We start from the raw sequence: 27911 nt of genomic DNA, 5'->3' as shown, positions 1-27911 counted from the left end.
ATTGGCAGAATGGGCCAGAAGCTTAGTGTTGTGACCTGTTTTAAAATAAAGTATCTTGAAATAAAAAAAAAAAAAAAGATATTATGCCTAGCAAAGGAAGCCAAACACAGAGAATGTCTATTGTAAGAGACCATTCACATAAACTGTAGAATGAGATCAATGATTTCCTGGGACCCAGGGTTGGGGACAGTAAAGGGACGTGACAGGATTTTCTGGAGTGATGAAAATGTTCTATACAATGATTGTGGAGGTTACACAGGCATGTATACAGTTGTCAAAATCCAAACTATACACTTAGAATGGGTGTATTTTAATGTTTGTAAATTATACTTCTATAAAGTTCATTTAAAAACAAAACAAAACCAATGAAACAAAAAACAAAGCATTCTAGAATATTAGTTTATTAGAGAAGGAATGGGTCTTTAAAAAAATTTCTGAGGAGTTTGTTCAAATTACACATTTTTAGCTGTTTATCTTCTTTACCTGGGATTCTGAGATACCTGAAGAACTAGAGTAGTTTGAAAACAAAACAAATCTGAAACTCAGAGAGTGACTACCCAGTTCTTCCTTCAAATTTTGACAATTTAAACTATGAGGATGCAAAATAGGAGTGCCAAAATGTTGCTGCATACTTACTCAAGATGGAACTTCTTAATAAACTGCCATATCAAAGTACTAAGTAATTCAAGCAAAGTGTGGACTTTAGAATATGAATTTCCAAATTTTTTCACTGACTTTATTGAGTATAATTTAATAAAATAAAACCATCCAATTACACTGTACAAGTCAGTGAGTTCTGATAAATGTCTACAATCATGTAACCCTCACTTCCAAAACTTTCCCTGTACCCCTTTGCAATGCCTGGCAACCAATGGTCTACTCTGTCACTTTGTTTTTTCCTTTTCTAGAATTTCATATAAGTGGAATCATGTTATTTAGCTGTTTGTGTCTCACTTCTTTCATTTAGCGCAATGCTTTTGATATTTTTCTACATTGTTGCATGTATCACTGGTTCATTCCTTTTTATTGCTGATTATTATATTCCATTGTATGGTTGTACAACTTCTTTATCTATTCACCTGATGATAGACGTTTGAGTTGTTTCCAGTTTTGGTTACTATGAGTAAAACTACTATGAACATTGAAGTACAAATTATGTATGGATACATGCTTTCATAGGAGTGGAATTGCTAGGTTGTATGATAAGTATATGTTTAAATTTATAAGAAACTGACAAACTGTTTTCTAAAGTGATTGTTCAATTTTCTGTTTCCATCAGCCTCACGAGAGTCCTTGCCAGCTCTTGGTATGGTCAGTCTTTTTAATTTTAGGCATTCTAATAGGTGAGTAATGCAATCTCATTGTGAATCAAATTTGTACTTCCTTTGTGCCTAATGATGTACTGAATATCATTTCAAGGGCCATTCATATATCTTCTTTGGTGAACTGTCCAAATCTTTTGCCCACTTTTTAACTGATTTGTCTTTTTATTATTGAGTTTAAGAGTTCTTGGGCTTCCCTGGTGGCGCAGTGGTTGGGAATTCACCTGCCAATGCAGGGGACACGGGCTCGAGCCCAGGTCCGGGAAGATCCCACATGCCGCAGAGCAACTAAGCCCATGTGCCACAAATACTGAGCCTGCGAGCCACAACTACTGAGCCCGCATGCCACAACTACTGAACCCCGTGCGCCACAACTACTGAACCCCATGCGCCTAGAGCCTGTGCTCTGCAACAAGAGAAGCCACCGCAATGAGAAACCTGCGCACCTCAATGAGGAGTGGCCCCTGCTCGCCGCAACTAGAGAAAGCCCGCGCGCAGTAACGAAGACCCAATGCAGCCAAAAATAAATAAATACATAAATTTAAAAAAAAAGAGAGTTCTTTATATATTCTGAATATAGCCTTTATTAGATATATGCTTGACAAATATTTTCTCCCAGTTTATGGTTTGTCTTTTCATTCTCCTAACAGTACCTTACTGAAGAGCAAAAGTTTTGATAAAGTCCAATTTATCAGCTAGTTTTATGGTCCATGTTTACTGACTGTTATCTAATAAATCTCTCTATAGCCAAACAGCAGTTTTAACCTTCTTATCTGATATTTCTACTTCTGTCATTTTTGGTCTTTTTTTTTTCCTAAGGCAATTTAATATCAGATCTGGCCTGGAACTGACCTCCGAGATCAGTTAGTATGAACCCTCGTTTTTGAGGTGCTGATGATGAAGTTTCTGAGAGAAAGGAACGTGTGCTCCATTTCCCTACTCTGCCTGCTCACCCCATATCATGTGATTTGAAGAAATGAAATGGCAGGGAAGGTCTGTTGTTACTGATATTCCTTCAGGGCATGGGTCATGTCTTCCTACTTCTTTGTATATTTGGTAATTTTTTACTGAATGCTATTTGGAAATGGCATATTGAAATTTCACTGCATTCTACATTTTTGGCTATTGAACTATTTTGTTTTCCTTTTAAATTGTTGACATGTAGTTATGTGTTATATTATGTTATATGGTATCAGCTTGGTCCTTTGAAGGCATCATTTTAAGCTTTTTATGTCAGGTGCAGAGCAATCTTCAGTCTAGGAATAATTTAGCCCCACTATTAAGGTGATATTTTTCTGAGGATTCAACTTGATGTCCTGTGTACCCACTCTTGCTAGTACGGATGCAAACTATTCTAGCCCTGTATGAGTTTAGGGAATTGTTTTCCAGTGGTCCCTTCTGCCACCTTGTGCTTGTTTACCCTACACATGGTGGATCACTATTCAGCCAAAGATTAAAGGGAATCCCTCTGCCAATCTCCAGAGCTTTCCCTCTGTGCAGCTTTCTTTCTGGTAATCTGTCCAGCAAATTTTAGCCATCTTGGCCTCCCTGAACTCTAATTTCAGTTTCCTCAACTCAGTGAGACTACTAGGCTTTGTTTGGGTTCTCCCTCGCTGCACTGCAATCCATAAACTACCTCTAGGCAGTAGGCAGGGATCACTGTAGGGTTCATCTTGTTGGTTTCCCTTTTTTCTGTTCAACTGCCTGTCGTCCGGTGTCTAAAGTAGTTGCTTCATCTATTTGGCTTTCTAATTTTTAATACTGGAGGGCTTTAATGATGCTACTATAATTAAATTCACTTATTACTATTTTATATAAATACTTACATATAATAATTTTATATAATTATTTCATTATTATATCATTTATTCCTGAAAAGTAAAAATCACAATAAATATTCCAGTTAGCAAAGCGTCACTTACCTCTTTCACATTTGCATCGTCAAAAAATACCCATTTGGAACTCTTGGTATGAAAAGCAAAGGCACAATAATGTCGGCTAGTGTAGCAAATCATGCCAACAAGGTGAAGTTCACTATTTTTGGCATTTTCATCAGTAACCCTATAAAAAAGCTGTTTAAAAATAATGTATATTTAATATTGTATCTTTTTTAAAATAAGGAACAATTATTTGAAGTCATGCATTTGATTCTCTATGAAAAATATTTCTCATGCATACTGCCCCAAACTGATATTATATTAGTACTAAAGACACCACATTGCACTGTTAACAGAATTACTACTTTCAATTAGTCCACAAGAAACATTAAGTCCAATAAAATGTATTTACTACAACTTAGTTTAGTAGCACAGTATCTCTAACACAGAATTGACACTTTACATACATAAACTCAAAATGTGAGGTAAATTACACATTTCCTGATAATTCATGATTGAATCACATATTTTAACATACATTAAACATACTACCTCAAGATAACTATTTAAAAGTTTAATTGTAATATAAACCAATTCAAAATATATTAAGATAGTAAAAAGCATATTAAGAGATCAGAGCTGTAGATGAATTTTAAATCTTAAATTTTTCTAGCTTAATATTTATATTTATAATCATTATCATACACACACAAACACATACACACACGCATATAGTATCATATCATCATCACTCTAGTGATACAGGGATAGAGCACGTGATGGTTTAGTTTGTAACTGAAAGCCATTCCTAGTCTAAGCAAGAAAGGCATTCCAGTTAGCCTGATTTGATTAACTTTATCAAAGTTACATCTGCAAATTATTTCCTTTAGAAAGAAAATTTAGTTCTGAAAAACAAAGTGCCTTATAATATATGAAGATGTTTTAGAGGAATTTAAAAATAAAAAGGAAGAGAAAGAAAAGAGTTGATATACCCCGGGAAGATAAAGATGTGTTGCGAGATTCCGAACAACATCTTCGGTCAAGTCAGAATGCTCAGAGTCCCAGACTAAACCAATTGTAACAATCTCTGGGCAATTCATTAAAACACGCCGAATTTTTATTTTTTGGCCACAGTTACTCTGAAGAAAAACACAAAAGACAACTTTTGAAATTATCAAAACAGATATACCACAGGTAATGCCTTATACAGTTTGTATTATGCAATAACAATCTTAACATGTATCAGAAATTTATTTCTTCAGCATATTAAAATAGACTTCTAGCAAAGTATTTGTCTTAATTATTGATTAAACATAAAGTTTATTTTAAATCAAAGTACTTTTCTTTGGTATTTCCGTAAATCTGTTAAAACAAGAATTCAACCTTAAAAAAAGCAGATATAAAGCCCTTGAAGCCATTAATAATGTTACATGAGGGAAGACTAATACCATCTGTAATGTTTATTTAAAGAAAAACAAAAAAGAAATTCTCTTTAGTCAAATGATAGACTTCAGAACTTAATCAACATATGCTACCTTAAATCCTTCACAGTGTTACAAGTTTTTAAAGAAATAAGAGCTCACATGGTATAAAGAGTTACCTAAAAAAACACTGAAAAAATAAATTCTTCAAATTAATTCCAGATATAATTAATATTTGCATGGTAATTTCTGAATGTCTATTTTCAAATTTACAAATACAGAAGCACACTAATGTTCTCCAAATTATACTTACAGGACATTTCCTATAGTCATCAGTTGTATTCGCTGCTTGCAGCAATTCTGCAAACATTTCAGGCTTAGAGCGTTCATGCCTTTCCATCATTCTTTCAACTTCATTGCTACAAAAGAAAGAAGCAGTCCCAAATCTGGCCTATGAACTTAAAAAATATCCAGTAAATTTGCATCAAAAATACTAAGTTATCAGTATAGGTATGATCATTTTTTCTGTCTTAAAACACAATTTTGTTTGAAAAATTAACCATGAAGTAAATTTCTATGAAATGAAAAATTATGATATTTGGCAGGTTATGATGAAAAAAGTTAGGTCAAGAACAGAATAAAATAACATGAAATCATACTACTGTTTGGAATTAGATGAATGAGGTAAGATGTTCCATCTGAAGGTAATTCTAAGTTAACAGTTTCTTTTACATTATTACTTAACAAACAGGGACTTGAGTTTAAACTTTTGCCTAACAAGAACAAGAAACTTTAGGAAAGGCTCCCTCTCTGGCCTAAAGTTCCCATAAACAAGGTTATTTTCAGCTAAGAGAAGGGTCCTTTGCTGATTAATGCAGAAGTCACAACCAAAGCTACTTAAACGAGGCTTGTGCCTTTTGTTCCTATTATGACTACAAACCATTTCATTAGAGTCTAGGCAGGGTATCAGTGCCATTTTGTATCCAACTTCTCCTAGAGTCAAATTTTTACATATCAAGGTATTAAGTGTCTTTAAACAACTATTTAAACATTTCCAAAAAGATATATAATGTAAGCTCAATACGCCTACTAGTTTCCATTCGTGGTGCTCTGGTTTTACTTAATAGTAATTTTAACTGTCCTAGTGCTGGATATATTTTACAGTTCAATGGTAAATAATATACAATATTCAATAACAACTAAAAGTACCAATTCTTCTAAAGCACTTCACAAGTAGACTAGAAAGCACTAAATCTGACAGGCTCATTCAAAAGGCACATAATGGTTTTTTACAAAATTGACAGCATCAGAGTAGTGGTTAACCAGATACATTTTGAATCTGAAATGAACCCAGACCTGGGTTTAAATCTTAATTCATTCATTTAACAGGTTAATCATATTAAGCCTATTTCTTGATCAACAAAAGTTTTTGTTAAGACTAAAAGCAACAATTTATGTAAAGCCTGGAACATAGTAAGCATTGAACAACTGGTATTCAATACTTATCACCAATAAAAAGAGAGAGATTAGAATTAGAATTCAAATTCTGGGCTTTCGCAATTCGTGGTGTGGACCAGGGAGAGACTGACGGAACTCTAATTCTTATTACCTAAGATACTGTCTCAGAGCACTGTCATTTTACAAAAGAGTTTCAAAGTAGACTTAAAGTTTTACAGCTTTTAATTTGTGGTCTATCCTTATTTGAACACCACCCTATTTTTCATACAAAATGAATGAAACTGACTACAACCGACTGAAGTTTAAAGAATGTTCCTCTAAATCGATGTTTCCCAACTCTGTATATATCCAAATTACCAACTTGCTATATTCAATGACCTTTAAGAAACAATGTGCTATATCCAAAATAAATCAAGGAAGTTTAATAATACAATGAAATGGATGAGCACCTAATATTCACTTTGTGCAATGATAAAAATATTGGTAGCATTTAGCAACTAACTGCTGTACTGATGTATTCTGATTGATAATTATTGATCCATGTTTCGTCTTTTGTATTAAAGTATCTGCAAACATTTATGATCTCATTCAATGTTTATCATACATCAAATATTTACACTCTCAAATACCTGTTGCCGTGTTCAAACAACTCTTATTATGTAAAGTCTAGAGATCATTTTTGGATCCCTAAGCTGATGTTTCATAGCTAGGGAGGGAGGGGACAGACAAGCATGGCAAATTTTTATTTCAGGTGAATGTTATGGCCTTAAATGCAATAAACCTAACAGAGGATTATTTTCACTTTTTTCTTTCTTGTCTGCTTACGCTAGCTTCCATCACTACGCAGGGACATGGTGGAGCCGACAGGAGACATGGCCACTACAAAGGTAACACCTTAGCAAAAATGAAGAAATCATCTACAATTCCATTTACCCTTGAACTTGTCATTTTAAGCTCTCCTTCACGGTTTCAAAAACTTGCTATAAATATAAATAGATACACATTTTGACTAATATTTTGTACATTTCACTGAGTGACATCTATATTTGGTAAGTCAGAAACAACTGAGATAGACATCCCTTAGTACCCCTGATGGTAGCACATTTGTTAATCTCAGAGAGTAGATATTCATAGATGTTACAGTTTCATAAAATAAAGGCTCAATGTGATCACATACGTGACTAACATCTTTGGTAAATATGCTTTAAGAGGTTCTTACCATAGGGCTGTTGTAGAAATGTACCGCACAAATTCTGTGAAGGGTAGAGGATCTGATGATGCTCCACAGCTACGACACACACACTGCAGGTAAAAATACACGTCTAATTTATCAATCATAAAACATAAATACAGTCTCTAATAAAATAGTTAAGCCATCTCACCTGTTCATACAGAGTCATAGCAAACTTCTGGTGAGTGATACAAGATTTAGAGGTACACATGTCTGCATCTCTGCTTGGCACTATGTGAAAATGAATCCTCTCCAATATATTTTCCTAATTTAAACATTAAAAGACAAATGAGTTTTGCAAATCTTGCATAGGACACTTCAAAACACAACTCTTTTTAACTTTACAAATTGAAAAACCTGAGTATTTTCCAAAGTGTTAACCTCAGACGTGCCATGTACATTGTCAGCTTTTCAGCTTCCCTCTTTAACCAAGCCTTCAAATGCTGCTCAATTATTCACCTTTTGCAGCATTCGATTTTAAAAAAATTTTAGCAAAACATTATAATGTAACATGATTTTAATAAAGATTTAAAAAATCAATTCATGGTGGCTGACATCTAGAATTTAATATTAGAAAACAAGATTTCCGATGTTCCCAGCATTCTCACATTGAGAAAAAGCAATTAATTAAAAAAAAATCCTACTTGGATCATTTCGATAGTCTATATAACTTAAATCAAAACATCAATGATAAAGGCTTATAATACCTGCACTAACAACCCGAATGCAAGTAATCTGCTCTTCAACAAACTTCTTATGAAAGTGTGGATTTGTAATATAGATCAATAAGGGGTATTAATTTCTTTAACAAATTATCCTTTTTACCAAAGCTTAACCAATGGATTATTTTAATTAGTTAACTTCTCCCTCCTCTGCCCCAGGACATTTATAACTATTCAATTATTTAAGCCTGGATTTCTAGATATCCCATGAATAATCATATCATGGATTAGTATACTTCACTTAAGTGAAAGTAAGACTATAAAGTTCAGTATTGTACAAAATATATCCATTTATATATTAAGCAATGGAGCAATTATAAACATGAGAAGTATGAAAAGCATATTTCATGACTGTGTGTGTTGTTTTTGTTATATTTTAGTCAACATGGCAAGTGTGCTAAGCATTCGAGATGTTCATTTAAAAAGAAAACATAGGGGTCTGGGCAAGATGGCGGAAGAGTAAGACACGGAGATCACCTTCCTTCCCACAGATACAGCAGAAATACATCTACACGTGGAACTACTCCTACAGAAAACACACTGAACGCTGGCAGAAGACGTCAGACCTCCCAAAAGGCAAGAAAATCCCCACGTACTTAGGTAGGGTAAAAGAAAAAAGAAATAACAGAGACAAAAGAATAGGGACAGGACCTGCACCAGTGGGAGGGAGCGGTGAAGGAGGAAAGGTTTCCACACATTAGGAAGCCCCTTCGCAGGCGGAGACTGCAGGTGGCAGAGGGGGAAGCCTCGGAGCCACGGAGGAGAGCGCAGCAACGTGGGTGCGGAGGGCAAAGCGGAGAGATTCCCGCACAGAGGAGCGGTGCCGACCAGCACTCACCAACCCGAGAGGCTTGTCTGCTCACCCGCCGGGGCGGGCGGGGGCTGGGAGCTCAGGCTTGGGCTTCAGTCAGATCCCAGGGAGAGGACTGGGGTTGGCGGCGTGAACACAGCCTGAAGGGGTTAGCGCACCACAGCTAGCTGGGAGGGAGTCCGGGAAAAAGTCTGCAGCTGCCGAAGAGGCAAGAGACTTTTTCTTGCCTCTTTGTTTCCCAGTGCACGAGAGGGGATTCACAGCACCACCTAAACGAACTCCAGAGATGGGCGTGAGCCACGGTTATCAGCGCGGACCCCAGAGACGGGCAGGAGACGCTAAGGCTGCCGCTGCCGGCACCAAGAAGCCTGTGTGCGAGCACAGGTCACTCTCCACACCGCCCCTCATGGGAGCCGGTGCAGCCCGCCACGGCCAGGATCCCGTGATCCGGGGACAACTTCCCCGGGAGAACACACGGCGCGCCTCAGGCTGCTGCAACGTCACGCTGGCCTCTGCCGCCGCAGGCTCGCCCCGCATCCGTACCCCTCCCTCCCCCCCCACACCCGAGTGAGCCAGAGCTCCCGAAGCAGCTGCTCCTTTAGCCCCGTTCTGTCTGGGCAGGGAACAGATGCCCTCAGGCGACCTACATGCAGAGGCGGGTTCAAATCCAAAGCTGAACCCCGGGAGCTGTACGAACAAAGAAGAGAAAGGGAAATCTCTCCCAGCAGCCTCAGAAGCAGCGGATTAAAGCTCCAGAAACAACTTGATGTGCCTGCATCTGTTGAATACCTGAATAGACAACGAATCATCCCAAATTCAGGAGGTGGACTTTGGGAGCAGGATATATTAATTTTTCCCCTTTTCCTTTTTTTCTGAGTGTATATGTGTATGCTTCTGGGTGAGATTTTGTCTGTATAGCTTTGCTTACACCATTAGTCCTAGGGTTAGGTCCGTCCGTTTTGGTTTTTTTTTTTTTTTTAACTTAAAAAAATTTTTTTTCCCAATAAATGTTTTCTTAATAATTTTTTCTTTATTTTCTATTTTTAAAAATTAAAAAAAATTTTTAATAAGTTTTTTCATATTTTTTATTTTAAAAAATTAAAAATTTTTTTCTTCATAAATTTTCTTATTTTTATTATAGAAAATTAATAAATCTATTTTTAAAATTAAAAAGATTTTTTCTTAATAAATTTATTAATAATTTTGTTTCTTATTTTTTATTATAATAGCTTTATTTTATTTTATTTTATCCTCTTTCTTTCTTTCTTTCTTTCTATTTTTTCTCCCTTTTATTCTGAGCCGTGTGGATGAAAGGCTCCTGGTGCTCCAGCCAGGCATCAGGGCTGTGCCTCTGAGGTGGGAGAGCCAACTTCAGGACACTGGTCCACAAGAGACCTCCCAGCTCCACGTAATACCAAACAGCAAAAATCTCCCAGAGTTCTCCATCTCAACATCAAGACCCAGCTTCACACAACGACCAGCAAGCTACAGTGCTGGACACCCTATGCCAAACAACTAGCAAGACAGGAACACAGCCCCATCCATTAGCAGAGAGGCTGCCTAAAAACATAATAAGGCCACAGACACCCCAAAACACATCACCAGACGTGGACGTGCCCACCAGAAAGACAAGATCCAGCCTCATCCACCAGAACACAGGCACTAGTCCCCTCCACCAGGAAGCCTACACAACCCACTGAACCAACCTTACCCACTGGGGACAGATACCAAAAACAACGGGAACTACGAACCTGCAGCCTGTGAAAAGGAGACCCCAAACACAGTAAGATAAGCAAAATGAGAAGACAAAAAAACACACAGCAGGTGAAGGAGCAGGGTCAAAACACACCAGACCTAACAAATGAAGAGGAACCAGGCAGTCTACCTGAAAAAGAATTCAGAATAATGATAGTACAGATGATCCAAAATCTTGGAAATAGAATAGACAAAATGCAAGAAACATTTAACAAGGATTTAGAAGAACTAAAGAGGAGCCAAGCAACGATGAAAAACACAATAAATGAAATTAAAAATACTCGAGAAGGGATCAATAGCAGAATAACTGAGGCAGAAGAAAGGATAAGTGACCTGGAAGATAAAATAGTGGAAATAACTACTGCAGAGGAGAATAAAGAAAAAAGAATGAAAAGAACTGAGGACAGTCTCAGAGACCTCTGGGACAACATTAAACGCACCAACATTCGAATTATAGGGATCCCAGAAGAAGAAGAGAAAAAGAAAGGGACTGAGAAAATATTTGAAGAGATTATAGTTGAAAACTTCCCTAATATGGGAAAGGAAATAGTTAATCAAGTCCTGGAAGCACAGAGATTCCCATACAGGATAAATCCAAGAAGAAACACGCCAAGACACATATTAATCAAACTATCAAAAATTAAATATAAAGAAAACATATTAAAAGCAGCAAGGGAAAAACAACAAATAACACACAAGGGAATCCCCATAAGGGCAACAGCTGATCTTTCAGCAGAAACTCTGCAAGCCAGAAGGGAGTGGCAGGACATATTTAAAGTGACGAAGGAGAAAAACCTACAACCAAGATTACTCTACCCAGCAAGGATCTCATTCAGATTTGATGGAGAAATTAAAACCTTTACAGACAAGCAAAAGCTGAGAGAGTTCAGCACCACCAAACCAGCTTTACAACAAATGCTAAAGGAACTTCTCCAGGCAAGAAACACAAGAGAAGGAAAACACCTACAATAACAAACCCAAAACATTTAAGAAAATGGGAATAGGAACATACATATCGATAATTACCTTAAATGTAAATGGATTAAATGCTCCCACCAAAAGACACAGGCTGGCTGAATGGATACAAAAACAAGACCCATATATATGTTGTCTACAAGAGACCCACTTCAGACCTAGAGACACATACAGACTGAAAGCGAGGGGTTGGAAAAAGATATTCCATGCAAATGGAAATCAAAAGAAAGCTGGAGTAGCAATTCTCATATCAGACAAAATAGACTTTAAAATAAAGACTATTACAAGAGACAAAGAAGGACACTATATAATGATCAAGGGATCGATAAAAGAAGAAGATATAACAATTGTAAATATTTATGCACCCAACATAGGAGCACCTCAATACATAAGGCAAATACTAACAGCCATAAAAGGGGAAATCGACAGTAACACAATCATAGTAGGGGACTTTAACACCCCACTTTCACCAATGGACAGATCATCCAAAATGAAAATAAATAAGGAAACACAAGCTTTAAATGATACCTTAAACAAGATGGACTTAATTGATATTTATAGGACATTCCACACAAAACCAACAGAATACACATTTTTCTCAAGTGCTCATGGAACATTCTCCAGGATAGATCATATTTTGGGTCACAAATCAAGCCTTGGTAAATTTAAGAAAATTGAAATCGTATCAAGTATCTTTTCCGACCACAACGTTATGAGACTAGATATCAATTACAGGAAAAGATCTGTAAAAAATACAAACACATGGAGGCTACACAATACACTACTTAATAACGAAGTGATCACTGAAGAAATCAAAAAATACCTAGAAACAAATGACAATGGAGACACGACGACCCAAAACCTATGGGATGCAGCAAAAGCAGTGCTAAGAGGGAAGTTTATAGCAATACAAGCCTACCTCAAGAAACAGGAAACATCTCGAATAAACAACCTAACCTTGCACCTGAAGCAATTAGAGTAAGAAGAACAAAAAAACCCCAAGGCTAGCAGAAGGAAAGAAATCATAAAGATCAGACCAGAAATAAATGAAAAAGAAATGAAGGAGACAATAGCAAAAATCAATGAAACTAAAAGCTGGTTCTTTGAGAAGATAAACAAAATTGATAAACCATTAGCCATACTCATCAAGAGAAAAAGGGAGAAGACTCAAATCAATAGAATTAGAAATGAAAAAGGAGAAGTAACCACTGACACTGCAGAAATACAAACGATCATGAGAGATTACTACAAGCAACTCTATGCCAATAAAACGGACAACCTGGAAGAAATGGACAGATTCTTAGAAATGCACAACCTGCCGAGACTGAACCAGGAAGAAATAGAAAATATGAACAGACCAATCACAAGCACTGAAATTGAAACTGTGATTAAAAATCTTCCAAAAAACAAAAGCCCAGGACCAGATGGCTTCACAGGCAAATTCTATCAAACATTTAGAGAAGAGCTAACACCTATCCTTCTCAAACTCTTCCAAAATATAGCAGAGGGAGGAACACTCCCCAACTCATTCTACGAGGCCACCATCACCCTGATGCCAAAACCAGACAAAGAAGTCACAAAGAAAGAAAACTACAGGCCAATATCACTGATGAACATAGATGCAAAAATCCTCAACAAAATACTAGCAAACAGAATCCAACAGCACATTAAAAGGATTATACACCATGATCAAGTGGGGTTTATTCCAGGAATGCAAGGATTCTTCAATATACGCAAATCAATCAACGTGGTACATCATATTAACAAACTGAAGGAGAAAAACCATATGATCATCTCAATAGATGCAGAGAAAGCTTTTGACAAAATTCAACACCCATTTATAATAAAAGCCCTGCAGAAAGTAGGCATAGAGGGAACTTTCCTCAACATAATAAAGGCCATATATGACAAACCCACAGCCAACATTGTCCTCAATGGTGAAAAACTGAAACCATTTCCACTAAGATCAGGAACAAGACAAGGTTGCCCACTCTCACCACTATTATTCAACATAGTTTTGGAAGTGTTAGCCACAGCAATCAGAGAAGAAAAAGAAATGAAAGGAATCCAAATCAGAAAAGAAGAAGTGAAGCTGTCACTGTTTGCAGATGACATGATACTATACATAGAGAATCCTAAAACTGCTACCAGAAAACTACTAGAGCTAATCAATGAATTTGGTAAAGTAGCAGGATACAAAATTAATGCACAGAAATCTCTTCCATTTCTATACACTAATGATGAAAAATCTGAAAGTGAAATTAAGAAAACACTCCCGTTTACCACTGCAACAAAAAGAATAAAATATCTAGGAATAAACCTACCTAAGGAGACAAAAGACCTGTATGCAGAAAATTATAGGACACTGATGAAAGAAATTAAAGATGATACAAATAGATGGAGAGATATACCATGTTCTTGGATTGGAAGAATCAACATTGTGAAAATGACTCTACTACCCAAAGCAATCTACAGATTCAATGCAATCCCTATCAAACTACCACTGGCATTTTTCACAGAACTAGAACAAAAAATTTCACAATTTGTATGGAAACACAAAAGACCCTGAATAGCCAAAGCAATCTTGAGAACGAAAAATGGAGCTGGAGGAATCAGGCTCCCTGACTTCAGACTATATTACAAAGCTACAGTAATCAAGACAGTTTGGTACTGGCACAAAAACAGAATTATAGATCAATGGAACAGGATAGAAAGCCCAGAGATAAACCCACGCACATATGGTCACCTTATCTTTGATAAAGGAGGCAAGCATATACAGTGGAGAAAAGACAGCCTCTTCAATAAGTGGTGCTGGGAAAATTGGACAGGTACATGTAGAAGTATGAAATTAGAACACTCCCTGACACCATACACAAAAATAAACTCAAAATGGATTAAAGACCTAAGTGAAAGGCCAGACACTATCAAACTCTTAGAGGAAAACATAGGCAGAACACTCTATGACATAAATCACAGCAAGATCCTTTTTGACCCAGCTCCTAGAGAAATGGAAATAAAAACACAAATAAACAAATGGGACCTAATGAAACTTAAAAGCTTTTGTACAGCAAAGGAAACCATAAACAAGACCAAAAGACAACCCTCAGAATGGGAGAAAATATTTGCAAATGAAGCAACTGACAAAGGATTAATCTCCAAGATTTACAAGCAGTTCATGCAGCTCAATAACAAAAAAACAAACAACCCAATCCAAAAATGGGCAGAAGACCTAAATAGACATTTCTCCAAAGAAGATACACAGATTGCCAACAGACACATGACAGAATGCTCAACATCATTAATCGTTAGAGAAATGCAAATCAAAACTACAATGAGGTATCATCTCACACCGGTCAGAATGGCCATCATCAAAAAATCTAGAAACAATAAATGCTGGAGAGGGTGTGGAGGAAAGGGAACACTCTTGCACTGTTGGTGGGAATGTAAATTGATACAGCCACTATGGAGAACAGTATGGAGGTTCCTTAAAAAACTACAAATAGGGCTTCCCTGGTGGCGCAGTGGTTGAGAATCTGCCTGCTAATGCAGGGGACACGGGTTCGAGCCCTGGTCTGGGAAGATCCCACATGCCACGGAGCAGCTGGGCCCGTGGGCCACAACTACTGAGCCTGCGCGTCTGGAGCCTGTGCCCCGCAACGGGAGGGGCCGCGATGGTGAAAGGCCCGCGCACCGCGATGAAGAGCGGTCCCCGCACCGCGATGAAGAGTGGCCCCCACTTGCCGCAACTAGAGAAAGCCCTCGCAAGAACCGAAGACCCTGCACAGCCAAAAATAAATAAATAAATAAAAATTAAAAAAAAAAAAAACTACAAATAGAACTACCATATGACCCAGCAATCCCACTATTGGGCATATACCCTGAGAAAACCATAATTCAAAAAGAGTCATGTACCAAAATGTTCATTGCAGCTCTATTTACAATAGCCAGGACATGGAAGCAACCTAAGTGTCCATCATCGGATGAATGGATAAAGAAGATGTGGCACATATATACAATGGAATATTACTCAGCCATAAAAAGAAATGAAATGTAGGTATTTGTAATGAGGTGGATGGAGTTAGAGTTTGTCATACAGAGTGAAGTAAGTCAGAAAGAGAAAAACAAATACAGTATGCTAACACATATATATGGAATCTAAGGGAAAAAAAGAAAAAGGTCATGTAGAACCTAGTGGCAAGACGGGAATAAAGACACAGACCTACTAGAGAATGGACTTGAGGATATGGGGAGGGGGAGGGGTGAGATGGGACAGGGTGAGAGAGTGTCATGGACATATATACACTACCAAATGTAAAACAGATAGCTAGTGGGAAGCAGCCGCATAGCACAGGGAGATCAGCTCGGTGCTTTGTGACCACCTAGAGGGGTGGGATAGAGAGGGTGGGAGGGAGGGAGATGCAAGAGGGAAGAGATATGGGAACATATGTATATGTATAACTGATTCACTTTGTTATAAAGCAGAAACTAACACACCATTGTAAAGCAATTATACTTCAATAGAGATGTTTAAAAAAAAAAAAAAGAAAACATAAATGCCAAATGAATTCTATAGAGAGTAATAAATTCTTCAAAAATTTGGAGAATGGATTGGGGTGCTTTGATGATGCATTATCTAGTATATGTGACTTACGTTGAACTTTAACAAATAATAGATTAGGAAAGTTTTGAATATTTCAGGAACTTGAGCAAAGGCTATAAAACAGGAATTTAAAAGACATGTGTGAGGAATGGACTCAAACTATCTCACCAGAAGGGAAAATTCAGGAAGGAAGCAAAGAGATAAACTGGAGTTTAAATTTAAAGAGCCTTAAATGTCAGAAGAGAGTCAGATGTGAATCAGAGAAATATCTGAAGCGCAAGCATTTATCTGAAAAAAATCATATTAATATGGTGGCTGTTAAAAAAGACTCTTAGGATAAGGTTAAAAGGACACTAGTAAGGAGGCTTAAATAATGCTGAGAGTAGAGGCCCGAGCTAAACAGAAATGGTGACAGGGAAATAACATGAAGAGGCAAAACTTAAAAGGGTTTCTGATGAAAGAATTTACATAATTTGCTGAAGAGATATAAGACTAAGAGAAGAAATAGCTGTCTTAAATATAGGTGACATCTATGTTATTGAAACGATTAATCATCAACATGCATATTTAAGAAGGTATATAGGTACATCCCTGATCAAAGGAATGCTCTACTTATCAATATGGTGGTAACACAGTCTCAGAACATCAACCTCAGTCAACGATTCTCAACCTGGAGTAAGGTGTATATCAGAATTGCTGCCCCTGACAGCTGCCCATCAAGATCCTCTGCTCTTCCAAAGAGAAGCATGCAATGCATTACATTGCATGAAATGAGAAATGTTACTGGGAGAGTGTGTTGCATATGTAAACCCCGTGGAACAGAACGACCTCAGTGCTATGATTTATACATAGTAAGCCTTTTTGCTCCAATAAATAAATTTTCAAGTATTCTAGTAGCCTAACTCTGAAAAATTAGAGCAGCACAAATAATCAAAAGCAAAAGTACACAAAACACATGTGGACTTAAACTGAGCTTTGAAGGGGTAGGTAAGATAAGGATCTACTGAGCAGTTCCGATACTTTTCCACTGCTATAAACTTATGTTTTATTTGTCTCAAAAGATGCATAATTTAAGGAATGCCAACTGCCATTCTGACTTAAGGATTATCAGAAATACTTACAAAGCACTCTGCAGCATCATCCATAAGGCCAAGCTGAAATCGCTGCTCATCTTTGAAACTTTCTGCAAGTGCATGTCTTATGTTATCCGAAGGAAGTGCTTTTTCTCGACTGTGTTGAAACTGTTGAAATATTGTCTGGGAATCAACAAATACATCGACCAGTAAGTTTAACACCAACAACTAAAAAACACTTGAGCAATTTCATTTCAACAGCAAAACTCGAAACTCTATACTCAAACTAACAGTCTTTTGCTTTAAAATTCCATACAAATAATTAATTATTTCATGAGTAATATGTAGAAATGCTTGCCCCAGCCTCTAAATCAAACGTTAGTGCATAAGAATTAAACACGTAAAGTTCTCAGATCTCATCCTCAGAGATTCTGATTGAGATGAGGCCCATTTTTAAACTGTTCCCTAGCTGACTATGATCTAAGTTGTTTAGAAAGAGTTTTGAGATGATTTGCTTTAAATCTTAAAGTGTACTGTAGGAATTAAAATTATGTTATACAAAAATAAACATATAATCAAATAAAACAGTAGGAACTCACTAGACTTGAAACAGTGGGAACATCATTCAAGAACATTAAATTATAGGTGTTAATCTGGTCTTCTATTTTCTTTATTGAATTTAAGCAAGAAAAACTTTTTAATAAGTTCCAGTTTTATGACAATCATCTTAGGTGAGTGAAAGTGGGGAAAAAATAAAGTTTGCTGTGATAAACCATCAAATAAGGATTGATCATATTAAGTGCTATATTAATTAGCTCAAGGGGTATGTCATCTCAAAAAAAAATTGCTTTTAAGATCAACATATGGTAGGCTAGGAAATATTTCAAGAATCTATTCCACTGATACAAGAAAATTTAATTTACAAATAAGAAATTTAAAAAGAAAGATGCCAAGTGATATTAGATATCCAGAACCAAAATTTTTAGCTACAATTACAAATGATAAAAAATGAAAAATATTTTCACAAGTCATTTCTTATTTAGGTAGTCAACTTTTCCAGGTAATGTTTAAGATATTAATCCTACACAAGACTGATGTTCATTTAACATCTATTTTTTTGATTGTCCAGTATATGTGAGGCATTGTTCTACACCAGAAAACAAAGACCCTGCCCTCATGGAGCATAAGTTCTAGTTGTAGTAATAAGGAGAGGGCAAATAAGTAATTATATGTCAGAATGTAATAAGTACAATAGAGAAAAACAAAGAAATACAATACAAGAGAGAAAGATAAAGTAGTGTAATAGGGATAGGGATGCTGGGGGTAGGAGAGAGGGAGGGAGCTTACCTATTACCAAGGGTAGTCAAGGAAGGTCTCACTGATGGAAAAATAACATTTAAGGAGAGGCATAAAGGAAATAAGGGTGTTAGCCACAGGGACATCTGGAAGAAAATCATTCTAGACAAAAGGAATAATAATGAAAACACTCAGAGATGAAAGCCAGCTCTGAGAAACTGCAAGGAGGACAGTGCAGTGTGTGTGTGTGTGTGTGTGTGTGTGTGTGTGCGTGTGTGTGCGCGCGCGCGCGTGAACAGGTGTTTTGAGGCAGGGGACGCAAGCAGGGGAAAGAGGCAGGTGATGTGGAAGGCTATGGGAAGACCTGAGCTAGAAAATTTAACTAGTTTTTACACCTGGACAAAACATTCAAAACTTACTGCAGAGTAAATAAAATGCGATACTGTAATCTGATCTAAGTTCATTCATCAACCCTATTTTTGCCATATAAAAAAGAGAATATAAAATCGCCTCCTGATTGGGATTGACATGTATACACTGATGTGTATAAAATTGATGACTAATTAGAACCTGCTGTATAAAAAAATAAATAAAATTGAATTTAAAAATTTTTTTTAAATAAAATAAAATAAAATTGCCTCCTTTGGTGACTTATTCAAACAGCCTTTTTAGGAATGTAAGTCAAAATAAAGCATGAAAACTACCTTTTATTTTCCTGTATTATGTATATGTGTGTGTACTAAGAATACTCAAGAATGTAAAAGACTGAAATACTTACTTCTGAAAACATATTAATCAAATCTTAAATTCTTGGGCAAAAATTTCAATGACATAAATGAGTTGCTAATATATACTGGACTCCCCATCTCTGCCTTTGTCCCTATTCTATATATTCTCATCCAAGGAGCCAAAGAGATCTAGTCTAAATATTATACCTACTTAACACAGGTTATATCACTCCTCCACTCAAAACAATCCCATGACTTCCTAAATCACTCAGGAGTAAAAGTCAAGGTCTTCACAAAGGTCTAGAAGGCCCTACACAATCTGGACTCCTGTTCCAGTTATTTACTGCTGCATAACAAAACCACCCCAAATCTTAGGTACTAAAAATAACATTTATTTTGATCACAAGTTTGCAGTTTGGGTGAGGACAGCTCAACTCTGCCCCACTTGCAGTCATCTGTAATAGTCTGAATGCTGGAACTTGGGAGTCATCTGAAGGTCGCTCACTAGTGTCTAGAGGTTGATGCTGGTTGTTGGTGCTGCCTGTTGGCCGGGAACTTGGCTGTAGCTATGACCAGCTTGGCTTCCTCATAGCATGGCAACTCACTTCCAAGAATGGGCACCCCGACAGACAGAGCCAGGTGGAAGCTTTATCACTTTTTCTAATCTACCCTAATCTCATTTCTGCCACATTCTATATGATGGAAATGAAACATTAGGGGCAACCCATATTCAAGGAATTAGACTCCACCTTTCAACAGAAGAGTGCAAAAGAATCTGCAGACATTTTTGAAGTCACCACAACTCACCTGACCTCTGAGCTCATCTCCTATCACTGTCCCCCTTGCTCACAAAGCTTCTGCCACCAGTCAGGTTTCCTTGAATATGTCACACACACTCCCACCTCAGGGCCTTTGCAGCTGCTGTGTCCCTGCTTGCCTGGAAGGCTCTAGTCCACTCCATCACCTTTTCCAAGTTGTGATTTAAATGTCATTTTCTCAGTGAGGCTTTCCTTGCTACTCAACACTCTCTAGTACCTATCCCTGATTTATATTTCCTCCTATTACCTAACATACTTTATATTTTGTTTATTTTCTTCTCCCTTACACGAAGATAAGCTACATGAGAACAGGGATTTTTATTAGTTCCGTTCACTGCTGTATCCTTAGTAACTACAGCAGTGCCCAGAATTCAGTAGTAACTCAAAAAACATCTGTTAAATGATTATTTCAAAATAATGGAAAATATAATGTTCCTAACACAGGAAAATGGATCCGTAAACCTGAATAAGTCATACTTTAAGAATTCCTCTTCAAAACTGTAAGTCACTTGACAATAACTTTAATTACAAATAAACTAACCAAATATGTCAAACACACCAAACTATCAAATAAAATTAAATCTTTTGAGAAACAATAGTAATTTTTCAGAACTATTAAAAGGTTACCTTCAATGCACAAAATATGCAGGCATCTCTCGGACAAACATGTCCATTCAGAACCCGCAAGCTTCTTCGGAATATATCTAATTGCCATAAAACCTAAAAAATAGTGAGATGTGAAGAAAGAAAGAAACACAGTAATATTTTTCTCACTGGGATGAAAGACAGATTTAAATATTTTTTAAATTGCGGAAGGCTAATAACTTCTTTTAATCTCTTGTACATAATCAGATATATACTACTAAAAATAATAAGTACAAAACTGCTATATACATGTAGTTCATATATAAAAGATGGATTTAGAAAATATTACTATGGATTCACATGTAAAAACCATGACAGGCACAGAACAAGAAAAATATAACTCCTCAGTTAAGGAATTTATATGAACAGGAAACAAGGGATACTGAATGCAGGACTTGGCAGAGACTTGAGAGAGGAAGTGATTATAATACTTGGAATGAACTGAAATTTAGGAAGGAAATATAATTGCAGTTAAAAGTCAGGGTGTACCAAATAAGGGTCAGTATGTAGTGGCAAGAAAAAACGGCAGAGGCCTGTGTGGTCATTGTACACTGAGTGAAAAATGGGGGTACAGCATAATATGAAGCAGCAGTTAAAAAATAACCTGAATATATTTGCTGCAATTATCCAATCATTTACTACTAAAAAAACAAAAACAAAATAAAAAAGACTGTAGTTGTTTAAATAAATCAGTGTAATACTTAAAATCATTCTAGAAAAATCTGAAATTTGTACAATGGGGATAACTGTGTCAGTCTCATGGACTGCTTGTAAGGATTAAATATATGTATGTAATATGTGAAGTGTTTAGAGCAGTGCCCAGTACACAAGTGGCATGCATTGAATGCAACCTGCTATTTGTTGTTGTAAATACTATTACAACAAACAATTAAGATCTTCAAGTTTCTCTATACCTTTCAGTCATTTCCTCAAATAATAAAACCAGGAAAATCCATTCACCATCTCACATTTCTCCCAACCAAAAAAAAAAAGTTAATAAAAACAAATAATTTTAAAAGTTTCCTATTTTTTAATAACTCAGTAACTAAAAGCCATTTCAGAATTTCTCTTTAATAGTTGCTTTTCCTTAAACCATAACTAATAGGATTCATTTAGTTATCACAAATAACTCAGTGTTTTGCAAAGCACTTGAAAATGTTTAATAACTTTCTTGCATATCATATTCTATCATACCATAAAATATACATTAAAATTCATTCGGCAAGATGAAGGTCACGACAGCACAGTTGTGGGAAGTGCACAGCACTGTGGTTAGTGATACACCCTCTGAAGACAGGCTGCCTGGGTTCTAATTCTGGCTTTACTGTTTACAGCTCTTGGGCTGACTTGAGCAAAATATTTCCTGAAACTTAGTTTTCTCATCACTGAAAGGAAGATAAAAGTAGTACCTATCTCTTAGGATCATTGTAAGAACTAGATTAGATAAAACACAGTGTACCAATGCACAGCAAGAGCACAATAAATGTTAGCTATTAAATATTTTAACTTTGCTTTTAACTTAGAGAACTCAAAACCACACCAATATGGCATACCTACTTAATTGTATCACTTTCTCATCAAATAAAAGTTCAAAATATTCAGCCAAAAGAGAAAAGTCTATAATCTGCTTATAAGGCTTACAAATTAAGTCTTTCAAATGTAATGTTTTCTAGGGTTAGCAAAATGTTTAACTTACACTGGATCTAAACTACAGAAAAAATATTTTATGTGACTTCTCTGTATACTACTCAATATAAAAATGATTTTCACAAATCCATACCAAAAATTATCTTCATTATAGTTAATCTTTATCCTATTTCATTTAAAAATGTTGATTATATTGTACCACCTGTTTTAAGTTAAAGCCTAAGCTAGTTGTTGGACTAATTAGTTTTTAGCAATATAATTTTATAATATAAACATTTTTCTTTTGCATTATTTGCATTTTTCATTTTAACATGGTACCTAACAAAATTAATGTAGTTATTTTGAATGTTTATGCATGTTTCTTATTTAGTTATTCCCCAAAGATTAATACATATATGCATATGCATTTAATAAAGGAATATAAACCTTTCATCATATTCCTGACCTCAATATAAAAATTAAGGGGAAATGGCATATAAATTCATTTTTCTTACTTATATTACATCCAAAACATTTTAATAATGTCCATTTTTAGTAATTTCTTACAAAAAGTATTTCACAATTTATTTCTCAGCAGTTTTAAAAAGTACTCATCAAACTGCATATTAGCATTTATATTCTGAATTTTTAAAAATGAAGTCAGGCTTTTTCTGACAGAAGTCTACTTGAATAGCTGTTTTGTCAGTGAGGACTGGCTTTGTAAATTAGTTTATACAGTAGACATTTTAACACCAGGGGCCAGCAGATTCCCTGGGTTGAAGGGATGGAGCTGGGAGTTCAGGGAAGCCAAAGCAGCTAGAGTTGGCGGGACAGAGTGCTGCAGTGGGGAGAGCTGCACACAGTTAACACCAGAGCTCGTGAGGGGGCCTCTCGAGTATTCAGGTGAGCACTGTGAGGAAACTACCTGAGACCAGGAAAGAAAATCCCAAAAGATGAGATGGAATGCCCAAAGCACGTATCAGTTCAGGGCAGTGCCTGTTCCCAACAGCCAAAGTGGAAAACATCATAATTCACAGAGCATCAGTTAAAGAAAGAAGGGTCCCTCCCCACTAGCAGAGAAATTAACCCCAGAATAAACGCAGTTCTGGTACTGCCTACAAAGCTTAAACGTAAAATGATCAAACTGTTTCTAAATAAACTAATCCTATCCCAGAACAACGTTCAAGAATATTTTTAGGAATATAAAAATACTCATCACCCAACAAAGTAAAACTTAAAATGTCGTCTGACATCCAATCAAAAATTACCAGGCATGGGCTTCCCTGGTGGCACCATGGTTAAGAATCTGTCTGCCAACACAGGGGACACGGGTTTGAGCCCTGGTCCAGGAAGATCCCACATGCCACGAAGCAACTAAGCCCGTGCACCACAACTACTGAGCCTGCACTCTAGAGCCCATAAGCACAATTACTGACACCCGCATGCCACAACTACTGAAGCCCGAGCGCCTAGAGCCCAGCTCCGCAACGAGAAGCCACCACAATGAGAAGCCTGTGCATCACAATGAAGAGGAGCCCCTGCTCACCTCAACTAAAGAAAGCCCACACACAGTGACGAAGACCCAATGCAGCCAAAAATAAATAAATCAATAAAATTTTAAAAATTACCAGGCATTACAAGAAACAAGAAAATATATTCCAAACCTAGAAAGAAAAAAAAAAAAGAACAGAATTTGCACAGACAGAATTAGTAGACAAGTACATTAAAACAATTATTATAACTGTATTCATATATTCAAGAGGACAGAGAAAAGATTGGACATGTTAAGTATAGACACAAGTGATTTTTAAAAGACCCAGAGCAAACTTCTAAAGGTGAAAATTACAATGTCTGAGATTTAAAAATACACTGGTGAGATTAATAGAAGATTAAATAAACACTGCAAAAGAAAAAATTAATGAACTTGAAGACACAGCAATAGAAACCATACAAAATGAAAGAGAGAAAAAAAAATGAGAAAGAAAATGAAGAGCACATCAGTGAACTGTGGGACTTAAAGCAACCAACTGCATATGTATCAATAACTGGAATCCCCCAAAGGAGGGGAGGGATAGAAAAATTTGAAGAAATAATGGTCAAAGAGTTTCCACATTTTTTTAAAATTTATTTTTATTTTATTTATTTAATTTTTGGCTGTGTTGGGTCTTCATTGCTGCGCGCAGGCTTTCCCCAGTTGCAGCGAGTGGGGGCCACTCTTTGTTGTAGTGCGCGGGCTTCTCGTTGTGGTGGCTTCTCTTGTTGCAGAGCATGGGCTCCAAGTGCGCGGGCTTCAGTACTTGTGGCACACAGGCTCCGTAGTTGTGGCTCATGGGCTCTAGAGCGCAGGCTCAGTAGTTGTGCCGCATGGGCCTAGTTGCTCTGCAGCATGTGGGATCTTCCCGGACCAGGGCTTGAACCCGTGTCCCCTGCATTAGCAGGCGGATTCTTAACCACTGTGTCACCAGGGAAGCCCATCCACATTTGATTAAAATTATAAAGCCATGGGTCTAATATGCTCAATGGACCCAAACACAAGAAGCATGTAGAAAACTATATCAAGGCACATCATAACCAAATTGCTTTAAACCAGTTAAAAAAAGAAAATCTTAAAAGCAGCCAGAAAAAAAGGGGCACATTACAAACACAAGAACAAAGATAAGAATGACAATAGTTTTCCAGGAGAAGTAATGCAAGCCAGAAGACAGATGAGCAAAATCTTTAAAATACTAAAAGAAAAACTGTCAACTTAAACTTCTTTAATGAATGAAAATATCTTTCAATAACAAAAGTCATCCTTCAAGCAGAAGAACTGATACCAGGTGGCAAGCTGGATCCACACAAAGGAGTGATGAGCACCATAACTGGTAGCTATGTAGATAAGTAGAAATAACCTTCATGGCAAAGGTCAGTGGACTGTTCATTTTAAAAAAAAAAAATATATCAACATAGGAATACCTCTCCATTTTCTTTACCACGTAAGTGTCCTTGCTCAGAATTTTCTTTTGTTATAATAAGCTTTTCATCTCTCTGAACTACACACGGTATTTTGGGAGCCAAAAAAAGGGACAGACACAGAGGGAAATACATAAATGTAAAAAAAGAACTGGAAAAGGGGTAACAGGAGAAGATTTGAAATGACAGAAGCTCTTTCTCAGAGCCTGATTCAATAAAAGCATATAATTCCATGTCTTTTGGAGTCTGGTATTTCTCTATATTGGGTGTCATTCAATAAATATTTTCCTGCCCTTCTCACAGCACTTAATGCCAAAGGGATCCTTCAGCCAGGGCAGAACAGTGACTGTCATTTAAAGATCCCAACATAAATTAGAATTAATGCTTTTCTAATACCAATTGCTTCTGTTTCCCTGAGTGAGTTATAAAACTTTCAAGTTTGACATATGTCCCGGACAGAGGACAATTAAGAACACAAGTCTGAGTCAGATGTCTGAGCACTTGACACATTCTAGATGTGTTCATTTATCAAATGAGTTAATTAAGCAATATTTCTCTTTCTACTCTCAGTTTTCAGGAGGAAAAAAAGGCAATAGAAAGAAAACATGTAAAAAGCTATTTATTTTCAATAAAATATTTTAAGGTATATTCTAGCGTCAATAGAGTAACATTCCAATATTCTAAATCTTCCTCATCCTTAGTACTATACAATCAACGGTCAGAAGGATACAGGCCCCTACAAAATCTGAAAATGTTGAATAAAAACTATCATACATAAGAAAGATATTTATGCAAGGCAGAAAGTTGGATTAATACATATTTGCTAATTAAAAGAATTTCAACAAGGACTGAAGCAAAATGAATTAACTGTTAATTTAACTACAACAGTGGTGTCCAAATTATGATTCTACAGAGGGGATTTAAGGCCATGGTGGGGGGGTGAAAGGAATTTGAGTACTGAGATTAAAAACTCTGCATTCTCATTTCAATCCATGCAGCTTGTTTCTTTTTATGCTGTCTATGGGGATCCTACTGGATTTCTTAAACAAAAAAAAAGGGGGGAGAGAGGGGTTGACTAGCTAATTCAAAAAAATAATTTTATGTATTTTAGAAACATTCTTAATTTACTAAGTAAACATTTTAAGCCACAAGATATTTTTATACCCTAGCAATGTATCTGTTGAAAAAAACATTTCCATTTATTATAAAAACCAAAATGCCCAGTCAAAATATTTTGCTACTATTGAAAGTGATATTAAAAAGTCATTCTAGTCAATAACTTTATTCTTAATTTACAAGTTAAAGAAGGATTAAGCAAAGAATTTCCTGAAAGGCGCTTTTTAAAATTTAACAAGAAATTATGGTCTCACCTGTACAGCACTATTAAGAAAGCAGCTGTTTTGTCCTGGTTCATTCAACAAGCCTTTGGTAGGGGCTAGGGATAGCATACTCCCAGGTTGATAAGTTTTTCCAAGATTGCCACCAGGTTTCCGTAAGAATTTTACCCATGCCATTTTCAAGCAACTTTGTTTGCATTAAAGCTAAGAATTATATACTTATGTGATACTTCTGATGATAAAATGGATGGTTTCTTGAATGGTCCACTTAAATTCGCTGCAGTCTATTACCATAACATAAGTTTCCAAGTCCATATCTTTCCTGATGTTGTAGTTTTGAGGACTTTGTCAAGTAAAAAAAGGATACATAAGCATTGAAGTTCTGAAAACTAAAAAAGAAAGCTATTTTAAACAAGGCCTTAAAGATTTAAAAATCTCTGTGTTAAATTTTATAAGAGTACAGTTTAAAGTGAAAAAGATTTTTTTAAAACTGCTAAAGTAACATCGATGAACAAATCATATTCTTTAAAGCACAAGTCATTTGTCTTGATGGTTTTAAAAACAGATGATGCAAAAAGATGTAGAGTTAGCATTTGGTACGATTCATTTGGTCATTTGTTTTCCTCGCGTTTCTTCAATAAGAAAGAAGTCTTTCTCTTTCCCAGGTGAAGTTATTAAAGGTGACTCCATATTTCATATCAATGTGACCTCAAAGCAAACCTATAAGAAAAAAAAGAAATGTTGAAATAAAAGTAAAGGCTAATAAAGAAAATTCCTACTTTACTATATGAACACAAATATTGAGTACATAATTAAAATATTATATATATAATCATAAAATGATTGGAACTAACAATGTTCTTCTTAAAATATGAAAATGAAAACACAGTTCATCATTTAAATTTTCAAAACATATCAAGGTGACATCAATCGCTACCTACTTCAAGATTTCAATGGTCATATGATGGTTTCATATTCTAAAGAAAACTAGAATCAACTTAGATCTCAGGTAGTGTTTCGAATAATACTAACTTTGCTGCCAATACTATATTGCTGTTTACTAAACAGAGACTCTACAGAGACTCTATATTGTTATCTATGTTACCGAGAATCATATCATTTCTGCAAGAAAGTCAATAGATTTTATGTAAATTGACATGCATTAAAACTCAGAAGAAACATTAAATTGATAAACAAATCTTAGTGAATTAGAGTAAATTTCCACACTATTCATGAACACATACTCCTGGCTAAAAGGACTTCA

The 27911-nt window shown here is 36.1% G+C and overlaps 1 protein-coding gene across 3 annotated transcripts in view; it reads right to left on the bottom strand.

Annotated features, from left to right (window-relative positions):
* The window catches only part of USP53 (ubiquitin specific peptidase 53), a 73776-nt gene that overhangs the window by 26887 nt on the left and 18978 nt on the right, over nucleotides 1–27911 (bottom strand). For all 3 annotated transcript variants that reach the window (XM_059923512.1, XM_059923511.1, XM_059923510.1), the window contains 8 exons: nucleotides 26681–27367; nucleotides 20715–20807; nucleotides 17294–17428; nucleotides 7461–7574; nucleotides 7298–7380; nucleotides 4934–5039; nucleotides 4192–4338; nucleotides 3245–3394 (listed from right to left, as the gene is read on the bottom strand). In XM_059923512.1, the coding sequence (XP_059779495.1) occupies nucleotides 3245–3394; nucleotides 4192–4338; nucleotides 4934–5039; nucleotides 7298–7380; nucleotides 7461–7574; nucleotides 17294–17428; nucleotides 20715–20807; nucleotides 26681–26824 (972 nt within the window). In that variant the 5' untranslated portion in view covers nucleotides 26825–27367. The remainder of the gene's footprint in view (nucleotides 1–3244; nucleotides 3395–4191; nucleotides 4339–4933; nucleotides 5040–7297; nucleotides 7381–7460; nucleotides 7575–17293; nucleotides 17429–20714; nucleotides 20808–26680; nucleotides 27368–27911) is intronic.

This window comes from Balaenoptera ricei, chromosome 5 (assembly GCF_028023285.1).
Source record: "Balaenoptera ricei isolate mBalRic1 chromosome 5, mBalRic1.hap2, whole genome shotgun sequence".
Lineage (NCBI taxonomy): Eukaryota > Metazoa > Chordata > Mammalia > Artiodactyla > Balaenopteridae > Balaenoptera > Balaenoptera ricei.
This window is presented reverse-complemented; position numbering and strand designations above follow the sequence as displayed.